The sequence below is a fragment of the Sinohyriopsis cumingii genome, chromosome 10, assembly GCF_028554795.1.
Source record: "Sinohyriopsis cumingii isolate HCF-2022 chromosome 10, ASM2855479v2, whole genome shotgun sequence".
NCBI classification, from domain to species: Eukaryota; Metazoa; Mollusca; class Bivalvia; order Unionida; family Unionidae; genus Sinohyriopsis; species Sinohyriopsis cumingii.
Genome location: NC_142970.1, coordinates 36,360,242 through 36,380,578, shown reverse-complemented (window position 1 = coordinate 36,380,578; position 20,337 = coordinate 36,360,242). Strand labels below are relative to the sequence as shown.

Here is a 20,337-nt window from a genome sequence, read left to right as displayed (position 1 = left end):
ATGGTCAGTGATTAAACTAGTAAATACAGTAACAGTATTCTTGACAAGAAAAAACATCTGAAAGAGAGGAAATAAAGTTAATAAATTGCAAATTTGTTCTTAATAACAGGATTTATCAGGAAGGCCTTGAGACAAAATAATGCAATCTTTAGAAAAACTAGTTATAAAAAGAAGAAAGCATTATTTTAAACTTCACCTTACAGTTGGGAAAACGCATAATTTATTCACATGACTCTCAAATATGCCAGTTGGTGTTTGCATAATACAGGACATCTGCAAGATAAACCATTCACATGCATAAATATGTACTATTAGGTTTAGAACAAGGAAATAGAAAATCATACCTTACAAAATCATCAGGTGAGCATGACTGGTTTCCATAGAAACTGTACATACTTTATAAAAAAAAAAAAAGCAATATACCACTTCCTATATCTAAAACAGCCTAATAAACACAACTGCAAACCAGTTCATCTAACAAATCAAGTACAAAATTGTGAAAATGACAACACATAACAGGTGCAGGTTGCATCATAAATTAGATTAGTAATAAAACTATGACAGTCGAAATGAATAATAGGAAGTGGCATACTGCCCTATACATCACAACAGGAAGTGTCACAATGCCCTATACATCAAAACAGGAAGTGGCATACTGCCCAATACATCACATGACTAGTAACTAGATGTTTCTAACTGGCACAAATGTGGAATCTAGGGTTATAGATTTATGGATTTATGCAATACATGTACTGTATATCCAATCAGCAAAGCTGTCTTTGCATGCAAATCATCAGATTCAATTTGTTTTCTTCAATATATATACATATAAGACAAAATCAATCATTTATGTCACTTTTATTTGGTCCATCATCAGTCAAAATACTGAATTCAACTTTATCACATCAAGGACAGTTGAAGTCACACTTATGAAAGAAACCCTTTCCCAATATACAAGTATTCTTATCCAATGAACAAAATCAAAAACAAATATATATTAATTTCAGTTTTAGAGTTAATTACCAGTAACTTTATTTTGAAAAAATATATTTTCAATACTTTAAGCAAAACATTCTATATTTATATGGTATGCTTACTGCTCACCTGTGAAAAATTACCATGGCAACTGATATACAGCCAATGTAGTGATCTATCATACACCATCATGTGTACATGCATTTTATAACTATGTGATGATAATATGTACCTGTGCTTAGTCTAAAAGTACATGGCACAATCTTATTTTTTTAAATTTTTAAATTGTATTTCCTATTCAATGGCTAACAGGAAGACCAGCAGATTCATTTTTTTTCCTGAGATGAAACAGAGGGTTAAAAATCTGTACATGAAAGAGGCAGATCAATACAAAGGCTGTTTACAATATTTCTATCTAAAAAAATGAAAAATATAATAATAACTGTTCATGCAAAATCAAAACAATTTTCAGAAATTAATAATTCACAAAGGTTTTAGTAAGTTAATTTAGATATAATATGCATCAATATTCAATTATCATTTAGTTCTGACATGAAGAAATTTAATAAAATAAAATTGGCAAAACTTAGGGTACACAAATTTGCTACGTCATTGAAATACACTCTTGCTGCTATTACACTATGATTTTTATGGGTTTTATAAAGTTTTGTTTTCTTTTCTTGAAAGACTTGCATTCATGAAGTTGCAATATTTTTCACAATGCTTCGATTTCATACATTGGTCTGTGTGAATATCACAGTCTGTTTCTGACTGAAATGATTGTAAGTATAAAAACTATTTGGACAAATTATTATGAAATTATGATTGAATCTGCAATGAAATGTCACTACAATTAATTAAACAGCAAACACATAATAACTGAAATTCCTCATACTGCCCTTAATTTCTTTTTGAAAAGATTTGTTGAAAAATTAGGCCAATTTCATTGGCTGTTGCATTTTATATCCTTAAAAAACTGACTTGTTTTCAAAAAAATCAATTTGTTTATAGTCTAAAGACAGGTACCCTAAGTTTGCCATAAGCAAAGAAATAAGCAAGACCAAAAACAGCAACCAAATCTGTACATCCAGGCCAAAATATGGAGTAACAAAATTGCCAGAATGATGGCAAGAAAAAAGTGCTGCATGCCATCATAATCATCTGTGATAGAATGCATAAATGGCCAACCTAGAGGTAGGATACTTTCAGCCAAGGGCTTTTCCAAGACAGGTTGTGTTTCTGGAATTTCCTGTGTGACTTCAACTTCCAGTCTCTCAGATTCACGCTCATCAGTTGTGTGTGATGCTAAAAAGATGAGAGGGATTTAAGATTGGAAAGGATCCAATGGATGAATGATGATTCGCTCAGTACAAACTACATCTAGTGATACTGACTTGTACTTATCTGTAGCGCATATATATCTATATTATAACCAAGAATTTCCACTGAATAATCATAATCTCTTGCTTTGCACCTCTAAGGTACTCGGTTTAATTCTCACTGCTCTTGCTTTGCACCTCTGAGGTACTTGGTTCAATTCTCAGTGTTCTTGCATGCCAAAGCTGTAACTAATCAAGATAGGTAATCTTCTCAAGAAATAATTGTTTTCTGCATAGAAGATATAACTGTAAGTAAATATACCATGATTAAATTAGATTAAAAAAAATAAGAAAAAATGCAAAAGCAAAATGGTACATGTAACATATGCAAGTGAATGTAATTTCCATGTTTACCAGTACAAGTAAGTTGCAAATGAATATAATTTCCTTGTTTACTGGTACAAGATGCAAGTGAATATAATTTTCACGTTTACGGTGCAAGTACGATGCAAATACAGGGGCAAGATTTGTAAAGAATCTTCACATCAACATGATGAGCTACTTAGTCTTCAAAGAAAAAAAGATCCAAGTTACATTCTGAATAATCAGATATAAAAATCAAACAACAGTTAGATGTTTGTATATCAGACAAAAAATGGTATGAATCCAGTTCAACACAGTGCCTACTGGGTCATATACAGTGCCCACTCGGTCATACACAGTGCAGAGCCTATTGGGTCATACACAAAACCTATTGGGACATACACAGTGCCTATTGGGTCATACACAGTGCCTACTAGGTTATACACAGTGCAGAACTTACTGGGTCATACACAGTGCAGAGCCTGTTGGGTCATACACAGAGCCTACTGGGTCATACACAATGCCTACTGGGTCATGCACAGTGCAGAGGCTGTTGGGTCATACACATAGCCTATGGGGTCATACACAGAACCTACTGGGTCATACACAGTGCCTATTACTATATTCTCTAAGAATATCTGACAAGATAGCTTGCAATTACTTGTATCCAAGCTTCAGTAAAGCATAGGAATTATGAAATTTGTTAAGGAAGGATGTAGATGTAGATATGTAGATATAAAGTTCCTATATGGACCTGAGTCTGCTGAGAGAAATCTGAAGCCCTGACTTGTGAATGCTGATGAGGGTGAACCTGAGATTACAAACTGCTAAATTCTTTATAGACAAAATAAAAACACCCACAAAAAACTCATGCTTCAGCAATGAATTTTCCATCTTTCATCAATCAGCTAATATCACATCTGTAATCAGACCCTAATTATGAAATACAAAATGACAAACATTTCTATTTTTTGAAAGAACGATTTAACACCCGAGATTTCTACAAAAATAACAGTGTTCCATAAATGCTAATTTTTGAAAACAAAAACACAGATGCTCAAATCTAAGATTTTCAGGAAAAAAAAGTTTTAGTAGATTTGAATTTTTTAAAAATTCCATATGAAACAATGTTTGTCAAAATATAAGAATTTTTGTCTTGTAAATGGTAAAAAAAAAAAATATGACATTTGAGTGAACAGCTGATTAAATGTGGTGACAAAATTCACCACTCCAGTGCAATGAATTGCAAATCTGGGTGGAAAATTGTTTGCAAAGGCAACTGAGACCAACGTTCAAATAACAAACCTAGTGAAGTAATTGTTTTAAGATAAATACTGCTTGCTCTTAAAATCTGCATGTATATTTTACAATCACTTTTACAAGCCATACTTATATGTATGTGATATGTAAACAATAACATCACTGACATGTACTGATTCAATCATCATATCCAGCACACAAATCCCCATCAGTTATATATATATAAATTATGCTTCAATTTCAAAACTAAATGACTAGTTCATCTTTTTTACAAATTTGTAAAACTTTACCAGAGTCTTTAAACTTCTATCAAAATTGTTGCCATTTAATTCCTGTAAAAGTAACTAAAATAATAAGTTAAAATTTGACATAAACAAAATGTATGCTTAAAATATTGGTCGATACAAATTTGAAATGAAAAGAAAATATATATTGATGACAGTACTGTGAAGTCTTCAATATGTATTTTCATCACATTGAATAAAAATAAATATGTACTAATATTTAAAACCTGAGACTGATTACTTAGATGCGACTACTTCTAGCAAAATTTGCAAGGAATGTTTCACTTGATGTGCATATGGTTTGATTTCTTTGCTTCCTAATGACTTTACTTGTATTTTCTTTTTTAGTCTAATTTCATCATATCTTTGCCTCCATATAACTTTATTTGTATTTCTATTTTAGTGTCACATTATCAAGTCTTTTCCTCCATATGACTTTACTTGTACTTTCTATTTTAGTGTCACTTTATCAAGTCTTTGCCTCTGCATGACTTTATTTGTATTTCTATTTAGTGTCACTTTATCAAGTCTTTGCCTCCACATGACTTTATTTGTATTTCTATTTTAGTGTCACTTTATCAAGTCTTTGTCTCCATATGACATTAATTGTACTTTCTCTTTTAGTATCACTTTATCAGATCTCTGGTCTGCTGTTAGCAATTCAGTGGATGTTTTCTGAATTTTCCTTATATTATGAGACAAATTATTGTAAATTTTCTTGAATTTTCCTTATAAAATGAGACAAGTTCTTGTAAAAAGTTCTTTCTTTTTTTAATAAAAAACAATATATTTAAAATCTTTACCACACTGACTAGTTTAATTTACATCAAAACTGGTGTAAACCAAAAGTAAAACTAAAAATAATCCAGTGACATTTTACACAAAAGTTGATTGAACCCACCTTATTGCAGACCAAACTAAAATAATATGAATCAATATTTTTAACAAAGCAAATATTGTAAAATGTTTCCTCCTGCATAAAATAATACCAGCAAATCTCAAAATAATCCAAGACATAAAAAACTACATAGATAATACCCAAGATAGATATATAAAATATGTTCAATGTATCCTCTTTTTAAGTACAAGCCATAAAAAGTGTCAACACTTCAAATTGTGAGGAATTTATGTATTTCTTGACCTCAGCAATAAGGTGAGTTGTACAAAATGGATAATGCAAGGGTCACTGAAACTTTATAAATCTCTTTTTTGTTTAACTATCACAGTTTATGTACCAGTATTCAGTGTCATGAAATGCAAAGCTTCAGTCACCCTGTTAATGACAGATCCAAGATAAGATTATACAATATCAAGATGTTTCTCCTGGTTTCTTGTTAAGTTTCAGTTCCATCGTTCTGTTTGGGGTCTTTTTCCAGTGTATTTCCATTTGAATTTCAACGTGATAATACTCCTCATGCAGCACTATTTCATCGTCAGCATTCAAAAGCTCTGGGCATGTGCAGAAGTGAGTAAGAATTAGTAATATATAGTGACAAAAGCACAGGGATAGAGCCAAGTTGGGAAAGGCATGAATAAAGAAATGATGATGAGATAAAATGGATGATCTAATACAATAAAACCATGCTTGATAATAAATCCATCAGTCATTATTAAACAGTTTTTATCTCACATAATAAATCCATGCTTGATGATAAACCCATCCCACACTATAATTAGTTTTGATCTCACAGTATACACCCATGCTTGATGATAAACCCATCCCACACTATAATTAGTTTTGATCTCACAGTATACACCCATGCTTGATAATAAATCCATCCCACACTTTTATAGTTTTGATCTCACATGATAATAGCATGCTTGATGACAAAATTATCCCACACTATGAGAGTTTTGATCTTGCATGATAAAAACATTATTGATAATAAACCCATCCCACACTATTACACAATTTTGGTCTCTCACGAGAAACCCATGCTTGTTGGTAAACCCATCCCACGCTATTACACAGTCTTATTCAAGCAAGCCTTTTCTTGTGGTAAAATCTTGCAAGAAAGAAATTTAGGATTATTATGATACAATTCTGTAACACACAAGCATAAACCTTAATGCAATAAAAGCCACATTTAACAAAATAAAATAAACAGCAAATAAAATATTTTAAAGACTCTTTATGAAACTCTATGTAAACAAGTAATTTGAATGTATACGTATACAGCATCCTATGGTCATGCATGAGAAAATAAACTGGTCTCCACGTCATCATGCCATGCATTCTTTAAACTTCCAATAATTAAAGAAGAAAAGAGAATCAGTTACTTCTCACTTTATTGAAATCAATAATCAAACAAATATTTGCATAGATTAGCATGCACTTTAAAACTCTCATTACTGCAACTATTTATGAGAATGAATTACTGGTATAAAGCACAGAAATGACTCCCTTTTAAAACTGACTTCATTCCAAGCAATATTTATGGGTCCAATGGCACTAGAATTAGACAGTCTCTAATGTGCATCAGTGCTGAGTAATTCTTAATCATGTAAATAAATATTGTTAAACACTATAAAGACAGGCATTAAAACACTGCTAAGACAGATAATTCCCTTGTCCAGTTTGCTATGCATATAAAGTGTCCAGTTTGCTATGCAAATAAAATGTATTTTTTAATCTGCCATGAAATTTATAAAGAATACAAAGGGAATATCAAGATTTTTAAGTAATTCTATAGCAATTTTAATTCCCATTAAAAATATTTCCAGTCCTGTGTTACTATTCTTAAAAGCAATAAATGATGTACTGCCATTCAAACCTGTCTCACATTTGTTTTCATTTGTACTGCCATTCAAACCTGTCTCACATGTGCATATATTTGTGCTGACATTCAAACCAGTTTCACATGTGCATTGATCTGTACTGCCATTTAAACCTATCCTACATTTATATTCATTTGTATTGCTATTTAATCCTGTTTCACATGCATATACATTTGAACTGACATTTAATCCTCTCCCATGTGTATATATTTGCAATGACTTTTCTATGAAAAGTCAAATGTGGCTTTTAAGAGACAATTAGATCTATGCTTGATGTGTCTGTATGAAGCAACTCAAGTACTGGTTGAACACAGATTCCATGAACTAAACTAGTTTTGTTAAATACATGTTAAGGGACAATAGTTATTTTAGTAAATCGTGAAATGTCATACAAAATTTAGATTCTTTTCTTACTCATAATAAATACAATGCTACAACATTAACTCGTTCTGTACCTCTGAATAAATCTAAAACTTCTACTAGAGTATGAATTATTGAATATGAACTGGTATTAAACTTAACTCATAACAAATTCATTTATGGAACAAAATTATTTTCTTGTGCGAAAAGTTTGCAACAAATTAAGCTTTTCCATGAATACCAAGAACCCAACTATTATGTCTGTCTAAATATTTTCAAGTATAAATTTGAACAAATGATTGCAAACCATTAAGCACACAGGCCTGAGAAAATATCCTTGGTAAAGCTTGAGGTTTAAAGATTTACTGAAGCACTGATGGCTTGTATGATCTTCTCGTGACTTTGATGACTTTTCCTAACACGAGGCCCAGGTCAGTTTAAATCACTCACCTGTCAGACCTCGACCATAGAACATGGCCAAGGAATCTAAGTTAGTATGACACTTTCTGAGATTTAAACTTATTTTCTGTTTTTAGTAATAACAGCCATATTGGATGGCAGATCAACACCATTTACGTAAAAATGAAATGTCTAATGCCATGTTGTTTTGAGGGAAATCTGATCAATTGTTGTTAAATGGATTTTAATTATTTCAAGGTTTTCTTCTAGTAACTGTGGCCAAATCTGATGGCAGATTTTTATTATTTTTTGCACAAACTTAAAAAGAATTAAAACTGGGATGCTTTTCATTAAATTTGGTAAAATTATTCTAACATAATCTGAAAAAGTTTTTTTTAATGATGTTCTAGGCTTTTTTTTAAAGGTAACCATATATAGTTATGAAAGACCTTAATGCCCAGATGTTTTGTCTACATCTCTAAATCTGATTAGAAGTGTTTGGTTTGAGAAGATCTTATTTAAAGGTCTCCTTTTGTTATTAATGGTGGCTATATTTAATGGCGGATCAGCATCAACTGTACAAATTTATAAGGCCTTCTTGCTGGAATGCTTTCTGTCAAATCAGCAGTTTCTGAGAATAGTTTGTTTCAAGGATTGTTTTTTTTCTTGGCAGTGGTGACCATATTTGATGGATGATTGACTTCTCTGTACAAGTTCAAAGGCCATCATGCCAAGGTGCTGTCTGTCAAATTTGGTCACATTACATATATATAATTTATCATTTTTTATAAAACTGAAAGGCCTTTATACCAGAATCATCCCTGCCAAATATGGTTAAAAATTAATCCAGTGGTTTCTGATGAGCTGAAAATATGTTATAAATGCAAGATGAATACAGCCATACCACAGGCTCACTTGACTAAATATATGATGCTGGAATACTAATCTCAGACTGTATATGTAATAAGTATTAGCACAGTCTGAAGAGATATACACATTTTATACTGGATATTATATCAAGTCTGAAAAGGTACACATGTTTTATATTAAGTATTATTTCAAGTCTGAAGATATATGTTACATATTAGTTAATATTGCAAATGCTCTCCATATGCTTACCAAGGAAATCCTTATCCAACAGCTAATGAAATGCTGTCTAAACCAAGTCTAATACTATGTCTAAACCATGTCTACTACTATGTCCAAGAACCACAAATGAAAAATACTATTTTATTCTAGGTAGTCTAGTCTCAAAGATATGCAAAAAATGTCAATAATGCTACATTTATTTATATTTATCCTGGTCATAATGAATTCTGTTCAGTTAAATCTACATTCAAACAAATATAGTCCAATAAAATGTGGTAGTTACTCAAACAAATCTAGTACAATAAAAATTAGTAGATGTTGAACAAAAAGGAAGTTTCAATGCTTCATGTTTCATCCTACTAAGTTTTTAAACAGTTTTTCTTGTTGTTCTATGGTTTAACGCCATTTTTCAGCACAAGATAGGCTATAAATGGTGGCCAGTATAACCCTTTACCTCATACAACCGTCTTTGGACGCCTTTACAAAAGTCGCATAGAAGCGACTATTGACGCTTCTACAAAAGTCCCATAGAAGCGCCTTTTTACGTCTGCTGTAAACAACGGCCATTTTAAGCCGGTTTTCGTAGCGCCACCTTCGGGGAAAACCCCTTATTAGATACTACATTCATTTCTGTGAATGACAATTACGTCAGATCACGTGGTCACTGTTTATGTACTGGTCGATATCTGCTATTTAAAGTAACTGGGTCGTAATCTCCACTCTCCAAAATGGCGGTCGCGGATTTCATTCAGTACTTACGAAGTTTTCATGATTAGAATCACAACTATGAAAGATTCAATAACCTAGGTAAAGGCTCTGATATTGATATAGGCTGCAATTAGTTTTTATAAATTATCAAATTTAGGTGACTTAGTGATGTAGACACAGATGAAAAACTTGTAAATTTCGAGTATGAGAAATGGCAGCTCTACGGTTGGTCACACGGCCTCACTGATATGACGGTGAACGAATTCTCTCCAGATTTTAAAGCACATAACAAATTCTTCCGTGATAAATAATTACACAGCTGTAACAATCGGACTTTACTCTTAAATTGTTCCACATGTAATAGATGTGTACCAAAAATGTAAAATGGTTAAAATTGCTGTTAAACGTAACATACACTACATTGCTTAATAGTTCACAGGCAAGCTATGCGTATGCGGTCGACTAGGTAACCTGTGTTCTATGTACAGCGAGCTGCACTTTGTCACAATGCTCTATGAGGTAAAGGGATAACTGGTGGAGGAAGAACCCTGGAAAACCCAGGGAAGAACCACCAACCCATGAGAAGCTACTGGCAGGCTTTCCCACATACCCATGCTAGCTGAGCCTTGGACTTGAACCCACGCAGACAAAGGTGAGATGGCAGTGATCCAGAACAGTGAGCACTTTAGACCACTCGGGGCCCTTTTTTTAAACAGTAATGACCATTACATTTTACAAAATCACACATCACTTTATGATTCATTTAAACTTGATCTTGGATTGACCAAAATTGTTTTGCAGTCAAAACCATAATGTAAACCAAAAATGCCAACCCTTACCAATGTTAAATGGGATGTCAGCTTTTAGAAAATCAGAATCCATACATAAATACTTTTTTAAGAATGAAACCTTATTGACTGAAAGAGCTTTTGGTTGAAATTGGCTTCCTATATATGTCTTCCTCACCAAATGACATGCACAAGTCCACCACGAAAAGTCTCTAACTGGATAGCATTCATTCACACTTGATTATCCTAAAATTTCAGTAGCAAGGCAAGTTGAGGTATAATCCTTGACTTCTGTAGTTCTCAACAACTTTCTCAGATGAATCAGGATGTCTTGCCCACACTATATCTGAATATTCCATTGCTTTTGTGATACAAGTGTTTAGGAATGCTTTCACACATTAATTACAGACATTAAAAGTTTTCCATTGATCTAAATATAGCAGTTTGCCTATATAACATTTTATCTGATGAAAAAATTGGAATCTGAAGTAAGTGATCATAATGGCATAGCCTGACAATAAAAATAGGACTGATTCCAACAAAATCTGAATGGAAACCTCTTTGTAAACTTGGACTAATATAGTCTTTTTTCTTCAATTTCATTCAATATAAAAACTTCATGACTTGATTATTTGTGTGATGATATCTCATAACTTTTAATAGAATATAGCTGTATCTGCCACAAAATAATGTTCAGTATGATTAGGGTCTTAATTTATTGGTAAAGTGCATAATGTAGACTCTGATCTAGACTGCATTGTGTAGACCCTGATCTAGACTGCATTGTGTAAACCTTGATCTATAGTACATTGTGTAGACTCTGATCTAGACTGCATTGTGTAGACCCTGATCTAGAGTGCATAATGTAGATCCTGATCTAGAGTGCATTGTGTAGACCCTATCTAGAGTGCTATATGTAGACTATGAGCTAGAGTACATTATGTAGACCCTGATCTAGAGTGCATTGTGTAGACTCTGATCTAGAGTGCATTGTGTAATCTCTGCTCTAGAGTGCATTGTGTAGACCCTGATCTAGAGTGCATAATGTAGACCCTGATCTATAGTGCACTGTGTAGACCCTGATCTAGAGTGCTTTATGAATACCCTGATCTAGAGTGCATTATGTAGACTATGATCTAGAGTGCATTATGCAGACCCTGATCTAAAGTGCACTGTGTAGACCCTGATCTAGAGTGCATTGTGTAGACCCTGATCTAGAGTGCATAATGTAGACTATGATCTAGAGTGCATAATGTAGACCCTGATCTAGAGTGCATAGTGTAGACCCTGATATAGATTGCATTGTGTAGACCCTGATCTAGAGTGCATAATCTAGACCCTGATCCGAATCTAGCCTAATACCAGTTGGGTGTTATACAGAAAAATTTGTGGGATTAGAATTCCACATAAAGAAGCCGACATACACACTTCTGGAGGCGGGGGCAGCATCTGTGAAGGTCAATTAAAAAAACCATGTATAACCTTGGCCAGTGGGAGAAGCTTAAACAACAGCCCTCTATTCAGCTGTTTCAAATCAGGCTGGAAACAAAGCTCCATCTACTTTGTTTTGCTGTTTAGTCTCTTAAAATATGAAATCAAAAACAAAAGCTGGCCATAATGATGCACTGCTTCATGCTGTTGCATGATGTAATCTCTAAGTGAGATGACTTGATCACAACCTCATGCTGTTGCATGATGTGAGCTGTAAGCGAGATGACATGATCATGACATGCTGTTGCATGATGTGAGCTCTAAGCGATATGACTTGATCACGACCTCATGCTGTTGCATGACGTGAGCTCTAAGCGAGTTGACATGATCATGACCTCATGCTGTTGCATGATGTGAGCTCTAAGCGAGATGACTTGATCATGACCCAGGACACTGTGCAGACATCAAGTGCAAAAGCTGGCGTGTGGATGACAATGAGAATTGCTTGTAGATAAGCTTTCTGACATCAAACTGAGCTTTAATATGGAAAATGGAAAAGGCATTTATCTATAAAAACCTTTTTCCAACATTTGCCCCAATATGCCTTTTACTTGCCAATGGCATGTTCCCATATGTACAGGATGAAGAATCTCATCCTGACATAAATTATGGGATGAAAATGAAGTGTCAGCAAAATTAAGGTTTATAAATGAGGCCATGAAACTGAAGCAATGAAACTATAAACTACGAGTGAAGCTAGGTGAAAAAACAAACAGGTTATTCCTCATGAGCCAATAAACTTGACTCAGTCTGTGATCAAATGAAATACTGAGTCACCTTGAACTTTACTCTCAAGATTCTGTAAGACCTGACCAACTCAAAATGTTCTGTTTTGCAAATCAGGCATTAATGAATCATGGAAGATTTTTGAAAGGTCAAAGTGACTTATCATTAAAGACTATATCTGAGTGTGATTATGTAAAAGAACAAACTACTAGTAACTACTTATTTCTGAATTTTTCACCCTTTTTGTGAGTGTATGATGCTTTTAAAATTGTTTCCATTCTATTTAACCAATTACCTTACTATATCATTTTTATGTTTTCTGTGCAGTTTATTTCATGTTTTAGAACATCATCTATGTACAGATATCATGATACAGTTATCTGTAATTTAAATGATATTGATATCACCATATATATGTGGTTTAATTGACAATGATATCCCTATACAGTTATCTTTAATTTCATAGATGTACAGTAGATTTGCCAAAGAATGAAACAAAGTTACTTACAAAACCTTTTAAAAAACCTGTGTGATAAATATTCCCACAAACATAAATGGATGAAAAATTCAGTTACATCAGATGCAATGAATGGCTCTAAATGACATCTAACTTTATGCCACCAACAAGATGGGGGTCAGGATTTAATCACAGCAAATTCCTGATGGCAAAAACTTGGAATAGGTGTCAAAAAAAGGGTAAAAGATGAGCACACTAATTTTTGATGGAGAAAACTCTAAAGGGGTGCTGAAATATGGAGAAGAATCCCAAGCTTATTGGTGGAATTATGGATAAAGGTACACTTGCAGAAAAACAAAAATGATAAATGCAATGGACTAACATACAGTTATCCTTGAATGTTCTGGGTTGGCAGTAAAATCAATTTCATTTTGTATTCCTGCTATTCTGATGCATTTTCACCAGAAAATGATAAATTCTTGATTAAAAGACAACGAAATACTTCAAAACAAGTTTACCATCTATTCTACATAATTCTGCTGAAGAAATGAAATTAGAAAATTTAGATTTGAAGATCAAATCAAAGCTAAATTATCTCCCCTGATCAAACACTACAAATTTCTCTCCCCTGAACAAACATTCCAAATTTCACAATCAGTTTTTTGTTATATAATTCATGGATTATATGATTCAGAACTATTGTCAGACTTTCATACCAATAATTTTCTATACACTTCACTGAGTGTTTTAAATCTCATTAAACCTGCCTTTTCCATAACATTCTTTGGGTTAACACTAAGTTTCTGAGTCTGCAATGCATGATGGAACTGGTGTCCGGTTTGTTGCCATGCCATCAGGTGTTGATGCTTACTTTCTACGAAAAGCTCGACAACAGTGGTAGCCACGCCCTTCTCATTTCTGGCCTCACACTTGTAGAAGGCTTCATCATAGATGGCTATGTTCTTAATTGTCAGGGTACACGTGTTCCTGTAGTATTCAGTTACAAAGTGGTCATCTGGTGATATTGGCTGATCATCCTGCAAGTAAAACATAGATCATTTCAGTGTTTGTTTTTATATCCCTAACAGCAAACAGTGTAAACCTATATATACTTTTTTCTTAGCATCAGTATAAAGACAAGGTATGCACTCCACAATATACTATAATCTGGAACTAACAGTATATATTCTGACCTTGCAGTGCATTATAACAGATCTAGTCTAAATTGTTTTCAATTTGGTGCTGACACTATGGAAACAGCCTAACCTTCTCGTTCGTCATGTGACAACAGACCTAGATCAAACACATTCCAAGTTGGGTGTTACACAGACATTCTCACTTTCCAGTGCATTACATGATAACAGATCTGTATCTAGAATGGTCCCAGTTGGGTATTAGTTCTCCACACACATTCTGCCATGTTGGTGCATTATGTGACAACAGATCTATAACACAGTCCCAGTTGGGTATAAGTTCTCCACAGAGATTCTGCCATGTTGGTGCATTAAGTGATTACAGATGCATAACACAGTCCCAGTTGCATATTAGTTCTCCACAGAGAATCTGCATTATGTGATAACAGATCTATAATACAGTCCAAATTGGGGATTAGTTCTCCACAGAGATTCTGCCGTGTTGGTGCATTATGTGATAACAAATCTATAACACAGTCCCAGGTGGGTATTAGTTCTCCACAGAGATTCTGCCATGTTGGTACATTATGTGATAACAGATCTATAACAAAGTCCCAGTCGGGTATTATTTCTCCACTGATTCTGCCATGTTGGTGCATTATGTGATAACTGATCTATAACAGTCCCAGGTGGGTATTAGTTCTCCACAGAGATTCTGCCGTGTTGGTGCATTATGCAATTACAGATCTATAACACAGTCCTAGTTGGGTGGTAGCAGTACACAAAGATTCTGACCCCTACCCCAAAATGCATTATGTGATAACAGATCTATATCTAATATGCTCTAAAGCTGCATGCCAGCTCTAAGCTGCTAAATATGGTAAATGTTATCAGTAGATTTATTTCATTTCTTTACATAAACTACTTGTCAAATGATACATTATATGATAATTTTAATTGATATATTATAAGAACAGCAAAACCTATCCACAGTCTCTACTCATTATTTACTGTTAACTGTTAATTGATATATTATAAGAATAGTAAAACCTATCCAGTCTCGACTCACTGTTAACTGTTAATTGATATATTATAAGAATAGTAAAACCTATCCAGTCTCTACTCACTGTTAACTGTTAATTGATACATTATAAGAACAGCAAAACCTATCCACAGTCTCTACTCATTATTTACTGTTAACTGTTAATTGATGTATTATAAGAATAGTAAAACCTATCCAGTCTCGACTCACTGTTAACTGTTAATTGATGTATTATAAGAATAGTAAAACCTATCCACAGTCTCTACTCATTGTTAACTGTTAATTGATACATTATAAGAACAGTAAAACCTATCCACAGTCTCTACTCATTGTTAACTGTTAATTGATACATTATAAGAACAGCAAAACCTATCCACATTCTCTACTCATTATTTACTGCTTTACATCTTACTGTGATTTAGAAATTAATCACATCTCAATCAAAAGTGTTCATAATTTACAAGTCTTCCTTCATCTTTATGCAGACAAGGCAGCAATTGTTGACACAAATTGGCAGGCTGCCATAGAAGAGATACCTATGTCTCACTATTAACTAAATCAAGGTAAATTACAACTTGGAAGTATTTAATTTTTGCAAATAAATAAGAAGAATTGAAACTCACCAAATACCATGTTATTTCAGGTCTGGGCATGCCAGACACCACACACTCCAGTGTAACTGTCGATCCTTCGAAGACATCAATGTGTCGCTGGAGGGTCTGTATGAAACGGGGAGCTTCCAATGGCCCTTCTTCCTCTGGTTTAGTGGGTAAGATTGCTTCTTCTAGGACTTTTTCCTCTGGTTTGGTGGGTAAAAGTGCTTCTTCCGGGACTTCTTCTGATTAAGAAAACAATTTTTACATATCATTATAAGGATTCAAAAAGTATAGCAAGTCAGGTGAAAACAAACCTCTATGCAAAATTTATTGAAAAGCTCTTTTTCATACAAAATAGTTAAATGTCAAAAGTGATGCAGCACTTTGGTCAACAATGAAAGACAAGTAAAATAAGTAACTTCATGAAACAAACAAAAATCTGAAATATAAAAATATCTTTGATTGTTATTAAATATAAAGATACCTTTGATAGTCTGTTATGATTATTATTATTATTATTATTATTATTATTATTGGAATTTTCAAAATAATGGTCTGTTAAATGTTTTTAAAAATTCAGAAGTGGTGTAGCAGCTTTTCCTTATCATATTAAACTGGTTTTGTTAAATCCCTGAAAGATGGCAGTGAATGACTAGAGAACTATGAATATAACATTATCATTCAATTCAAATTATGTTCAGGCTTCTGCTTTCAATGAGCAAAAGAAACAAAAGACAAATCTAAACTTACACAATGAAAAAGGTAAAAATAATATTCAATTTACTTAACACCGACTCCATTCACATGAAAAGCAACTAATCAAACCATGAAATCACTATGTATACAAGTCATGTGATAGTACATATCAGCCTTGAACTTGCCTGGTTTTGCTGGGCCTTCCTCAATAAATTCAAAAGTTGCAGTTGTTTCAAGTTGCTCAGATACAGTTTCCTCAGCAGTTATTTCCAGAGTAACTTCTTCCTTTGGCTTCTTCTCAAGATGAACATCAAGGACAACTGTCTCCTTTGTATCTTTTTGGATGAGCATGGTGGAGATTTCAGTCCTCTGTTTCTCTGATATCTCTATATCAACAGATAATTTTTCCTCATCTTGTTTCCTAAAAGAGACCTCAGTTTTCTCAGGTTTTTTCACATCCACTGTGATGGTTTCAACCTCAATTGGAGCTTCAGGAGCCTCCTGTGAGACTACCTCCTCAACAGTTATTACTTCAGTGACTTCTTCTGTTGGAACCTCTTTTATCTTCTCTCCCTCTACCTCCTCTGGAATTTCAACTGGAGTTTCATCAGGTTTAGTCTCAAGCTCAGCAATTTCAGAAGGCTTTCCTATGATGATTAGAACTTTCTCAGTTACCACTGTTATACATGTCTCTTCTGGTTTTGCAACCTCTTCTTCAGGCTTAAGTTCAGCTGGAATTTCTGGGCTTATCTCTAATTCGTCTGCAATTATTTCTGAGAGTTTTTCTCCTTCGATTCCTATATTTTCAAGCCCTTCTTCAAGAATTTCCTCAACATACTTTTCAATTATTTCTTCTTTTAGCTCTGAAACTGGAACTTCTTCAGGTTTTTCTTCTTCAATCTCTACATGAACAGGCTTTTCTTCCTCAACTAGTGCTTCTACGGTTGGCTTCCTAGTAATCTCTTCCTCTGTTTTATCTGCAACAATGTCATATTTCACTTGCACAATCTCTTCAGGTCTACCATCTACTTCAATGACACAAGTCTCTGATGGTTTCTCTGTCTCTATTGCAGCCTTCTCAAGGATTTCTTTCGTAAAAGTTTCAGCATATTTCTCAATATCTGCAGAAGAAATTTCTTTGGTCAGGGTAATCTCAATCTCCTCAGTCTTTGTTTCCACCTCAGATGGTTTCTGGCCTTCAATAGTGATTGTCTCCTTTATTTCCTCTATTAACTCCTCTACTGGTGCTGTCACTTCTACTTCAGCAAGTTCATCTTTGATTTCTTTCACATCCATCTCACCAACTTCTTCCTTAACTTCTGAAGGTTTTCCCACTTGGAGTATGATAGTTTCTCTTATTTCCTCAGTTTTCTCCTCAGTGGGCTTCTCAGTTTCAACTTCTTTAACATCTTTAGTTTCAGTGATATCCAGGAATTGTTCAACTTCTGAGACAACACTTGGTTTTCCTTGTTCAATTTGGATTATTTGCTTCACTTCCATGGTACTGTCAACTTTTGGTTTCTCCATCTCAACTTCAATAATCTCTTCTGTTGAAGTTGTGATCATCTCAGTCTCTTCCTTCACTTCAGAAGCTTTTTCCTCAATGACAATTACAGTCTCTGTTTTATCCTCTGTGATCCCTTCTACAGTCTGTTCTTTGGGAATTTCAATCTCAACTTCAGATGACACATCACCCTCGATTCCTTCAACTTCTTTCACTGCAGATGGTTTCATCTCTTCCTTTTCTATTAACTCTCTAATCACTTCTATGGTTTCATCTTTTGGTTTTTCAGTTTCAATCTCTTCAACTTCTTTAGTTTCTCTTGCCTCTTCAACATGTTCAACTTCAGAGACTTTACTTGGTTTTTTTGTTTCAATTTGGATTGTTTCTTTCTCCAATTTAGTGACATCAAATTGAGGTGCCTGAACCTCAACTTCAGTAATCACCTCCTTACTTGGAGTTTCAATCATCTCTTTTTCTTCCATCACCTCAGAAAGCATTTGCTCTACAACAGTGACACTCTCTTCTGAAACCTGTGTGATCTCTGTCAGAGGCTTCTCTTCAGTAACTTCAATCTCAACTTCTGTTGGAATCTCAACCTTGATTTCATCAACCTCTTTCACTACAGTTGGTTTTTCTGCTTCCTTTTCAAGTATTTCTCTCATTACTTCAACAGTTTCATCTTTGGGTTTTTCTATTTCAACCTCATCAACATCTTTGGTTTCTATTACCTCTACAAGATGTTCAACTTCAAAGACTTTACTTGGCTTTCTAAAGTCAACTTGGACTATTTCTTTTTCTTTAGTGGTGTCTTCAACTTGTGGTTTCTCAGTTGGAACTTCAGTGATCTCCTCCTTACTTGGAATTTCAGCTATCTCAATTTCCTCTTTCACCTCAGCTTCTGCTGCCTCCATGACAGTGATAGTCTCTTTTGTAGAATCAGTGATCTCTGTTACAGTCTGCTCTTCTGTGATTTCAAATTCAACTTCCGAAGTTATTTCACCCTCAACTCCTTCAAACACTTTCACTAAGAATGGTTTTCCTTCTTCCTTTTCTACTGTCTCTCTGATCACTTCAATTATTTCATCCTTTGGTTTCTCTGCTTCAACTTCTTCAACCACATCAGGTTTTTCTACTTTGATCTTCTCCTCCAAGAATGGCATTACCTCAGATGTTTTTTTCTGCACAACTTCTATCCTTTCTCTTGTAATTTCAATTACCTCAGCTTCTGGTCTTTCTTTTTCAATTTCCTCCTTCTCTTCAGTCTCTTCTGTAGTGATTTTCTCAATAATTTCTTCCACCTTTGTCTCCATTTCTGTTCTGAGAACTTCTGTCTCAACCCTGAAAGTGGGTTTCTCTTCTTCAATAATTTCAACAACTTGAGGTGCAGACTCAATCATCTCTTCTTTTTCTTCTGGAAGTTCAGTTATGGTGAGTTGCTCCCTCTCTGAGATGACTATCTCCACCTGAGGAGCTTTGACCTCGTTGTCCTCAACATGTTCTTCTGTCACATCAAAAGTCTCTCTGTATGTCACAAGAGTCTCTGTCTTTTGTGGCTTGATCTCAATTTCGATTTCTTCCACCTCAGGTTTGTGTCTGTCAATCAGTTCTATGCTGCTCTCAACAAGTTCTGGTCTTTTTTCCACTTCAATTGTTTCACGGAAGGTCTCAGTAACTTCAGTTGGCATGCTGACTTCAACTTCAACACTAGGTCGCTTTTTCTCCAAGGTTATTTCTTCCTTGATAATTTCAGTGTCTTTGGCTGTAACCTCCAAGGTTACTTCTGTTGTCTTGTGTGGTGCTACAGTTATGACCTCCTTGACCCTGGTTTCTTCCTTTTCAGGGATGGAGATCTCCTCTTCCTCAGGCTGCACATCTGAGGATGGGACACTTGATGCTGGAATCAAGTAAAATTCAAAGTAAAGATCATATTAGAAATTTACTTATGACAGAAAATACTACCAAGTTGTATAAAGAAAGTACCAAAACTAGTTAAAGTTTTCACTGAAAAAGGTAAAAGATAGTGAAAATCTTACAACAACATGTTAAGCTGATATCCATAACAGGTGTTAATCTATCATGAAGGACTGAATCTTTGAACCCACCAACAATTTTAACCATAATTAGGCCATAAACGACATAATGCCAAAAAAATAATTGCCTATAGAAACTGGGTTAAGCTCATGCAAAAATCATTAGGCTACTTGTAAATTATGTAGTACACTTTTAGATGGCTATCTACCAAGAAAACTAATTCATCCAAAATGTCCTGCTACATGGCAGATGCATCTGCAAGAACAATCTGCACATGGCTATGAGAATAAAGGTCAGATGTTAGAAAATCTTACTAATTTACACATTTCATCAGTATC

General features: G+C 34.2%; 1 protein-coding gene across 38 annotated transcripts in view; it reads right to left on the bottom strand.

Moving 5' to 3' along the window:
• Positions 1-20,337, bottom strand: part of LOC149789875 (uncharacterized) — a 704,306-nt gene that overhangs the window by 464,646 nt on the left and 219,323 nt on the right. For 37 of the 38 annotated variants that reach the window (XR_016423748.1, XM_089971883.1, XM_089971882.1 and 34 more), the window contains 4 exons: positions 16,650-19,862; positions 15,796-16,010; positions 13,869-14,034; positions 2,164-2,280 (listed from right to left, as the gene is read on the bottom strand). Coding sequence is in view for 37 of the 38 variants with exons in the window: in XM_089971883.1 (XP_089828009.1) it covers positions 2,164-2,280; positions 13,869-14,034; positions 15,796-16,010; positions 16,650-19,862 (3,711 nt within the window). In the remaining variant the exon portion in view is untranslated. The remainder of the gene's footprint in view (positions 1-2,163; positions 2,281-13,868; positions 14,035-15,795; positions 16,011-16,649; positions 19,863-20,337) is intronic. The other variant, XM_089971890.1, reaches the window with a different exon arrangement.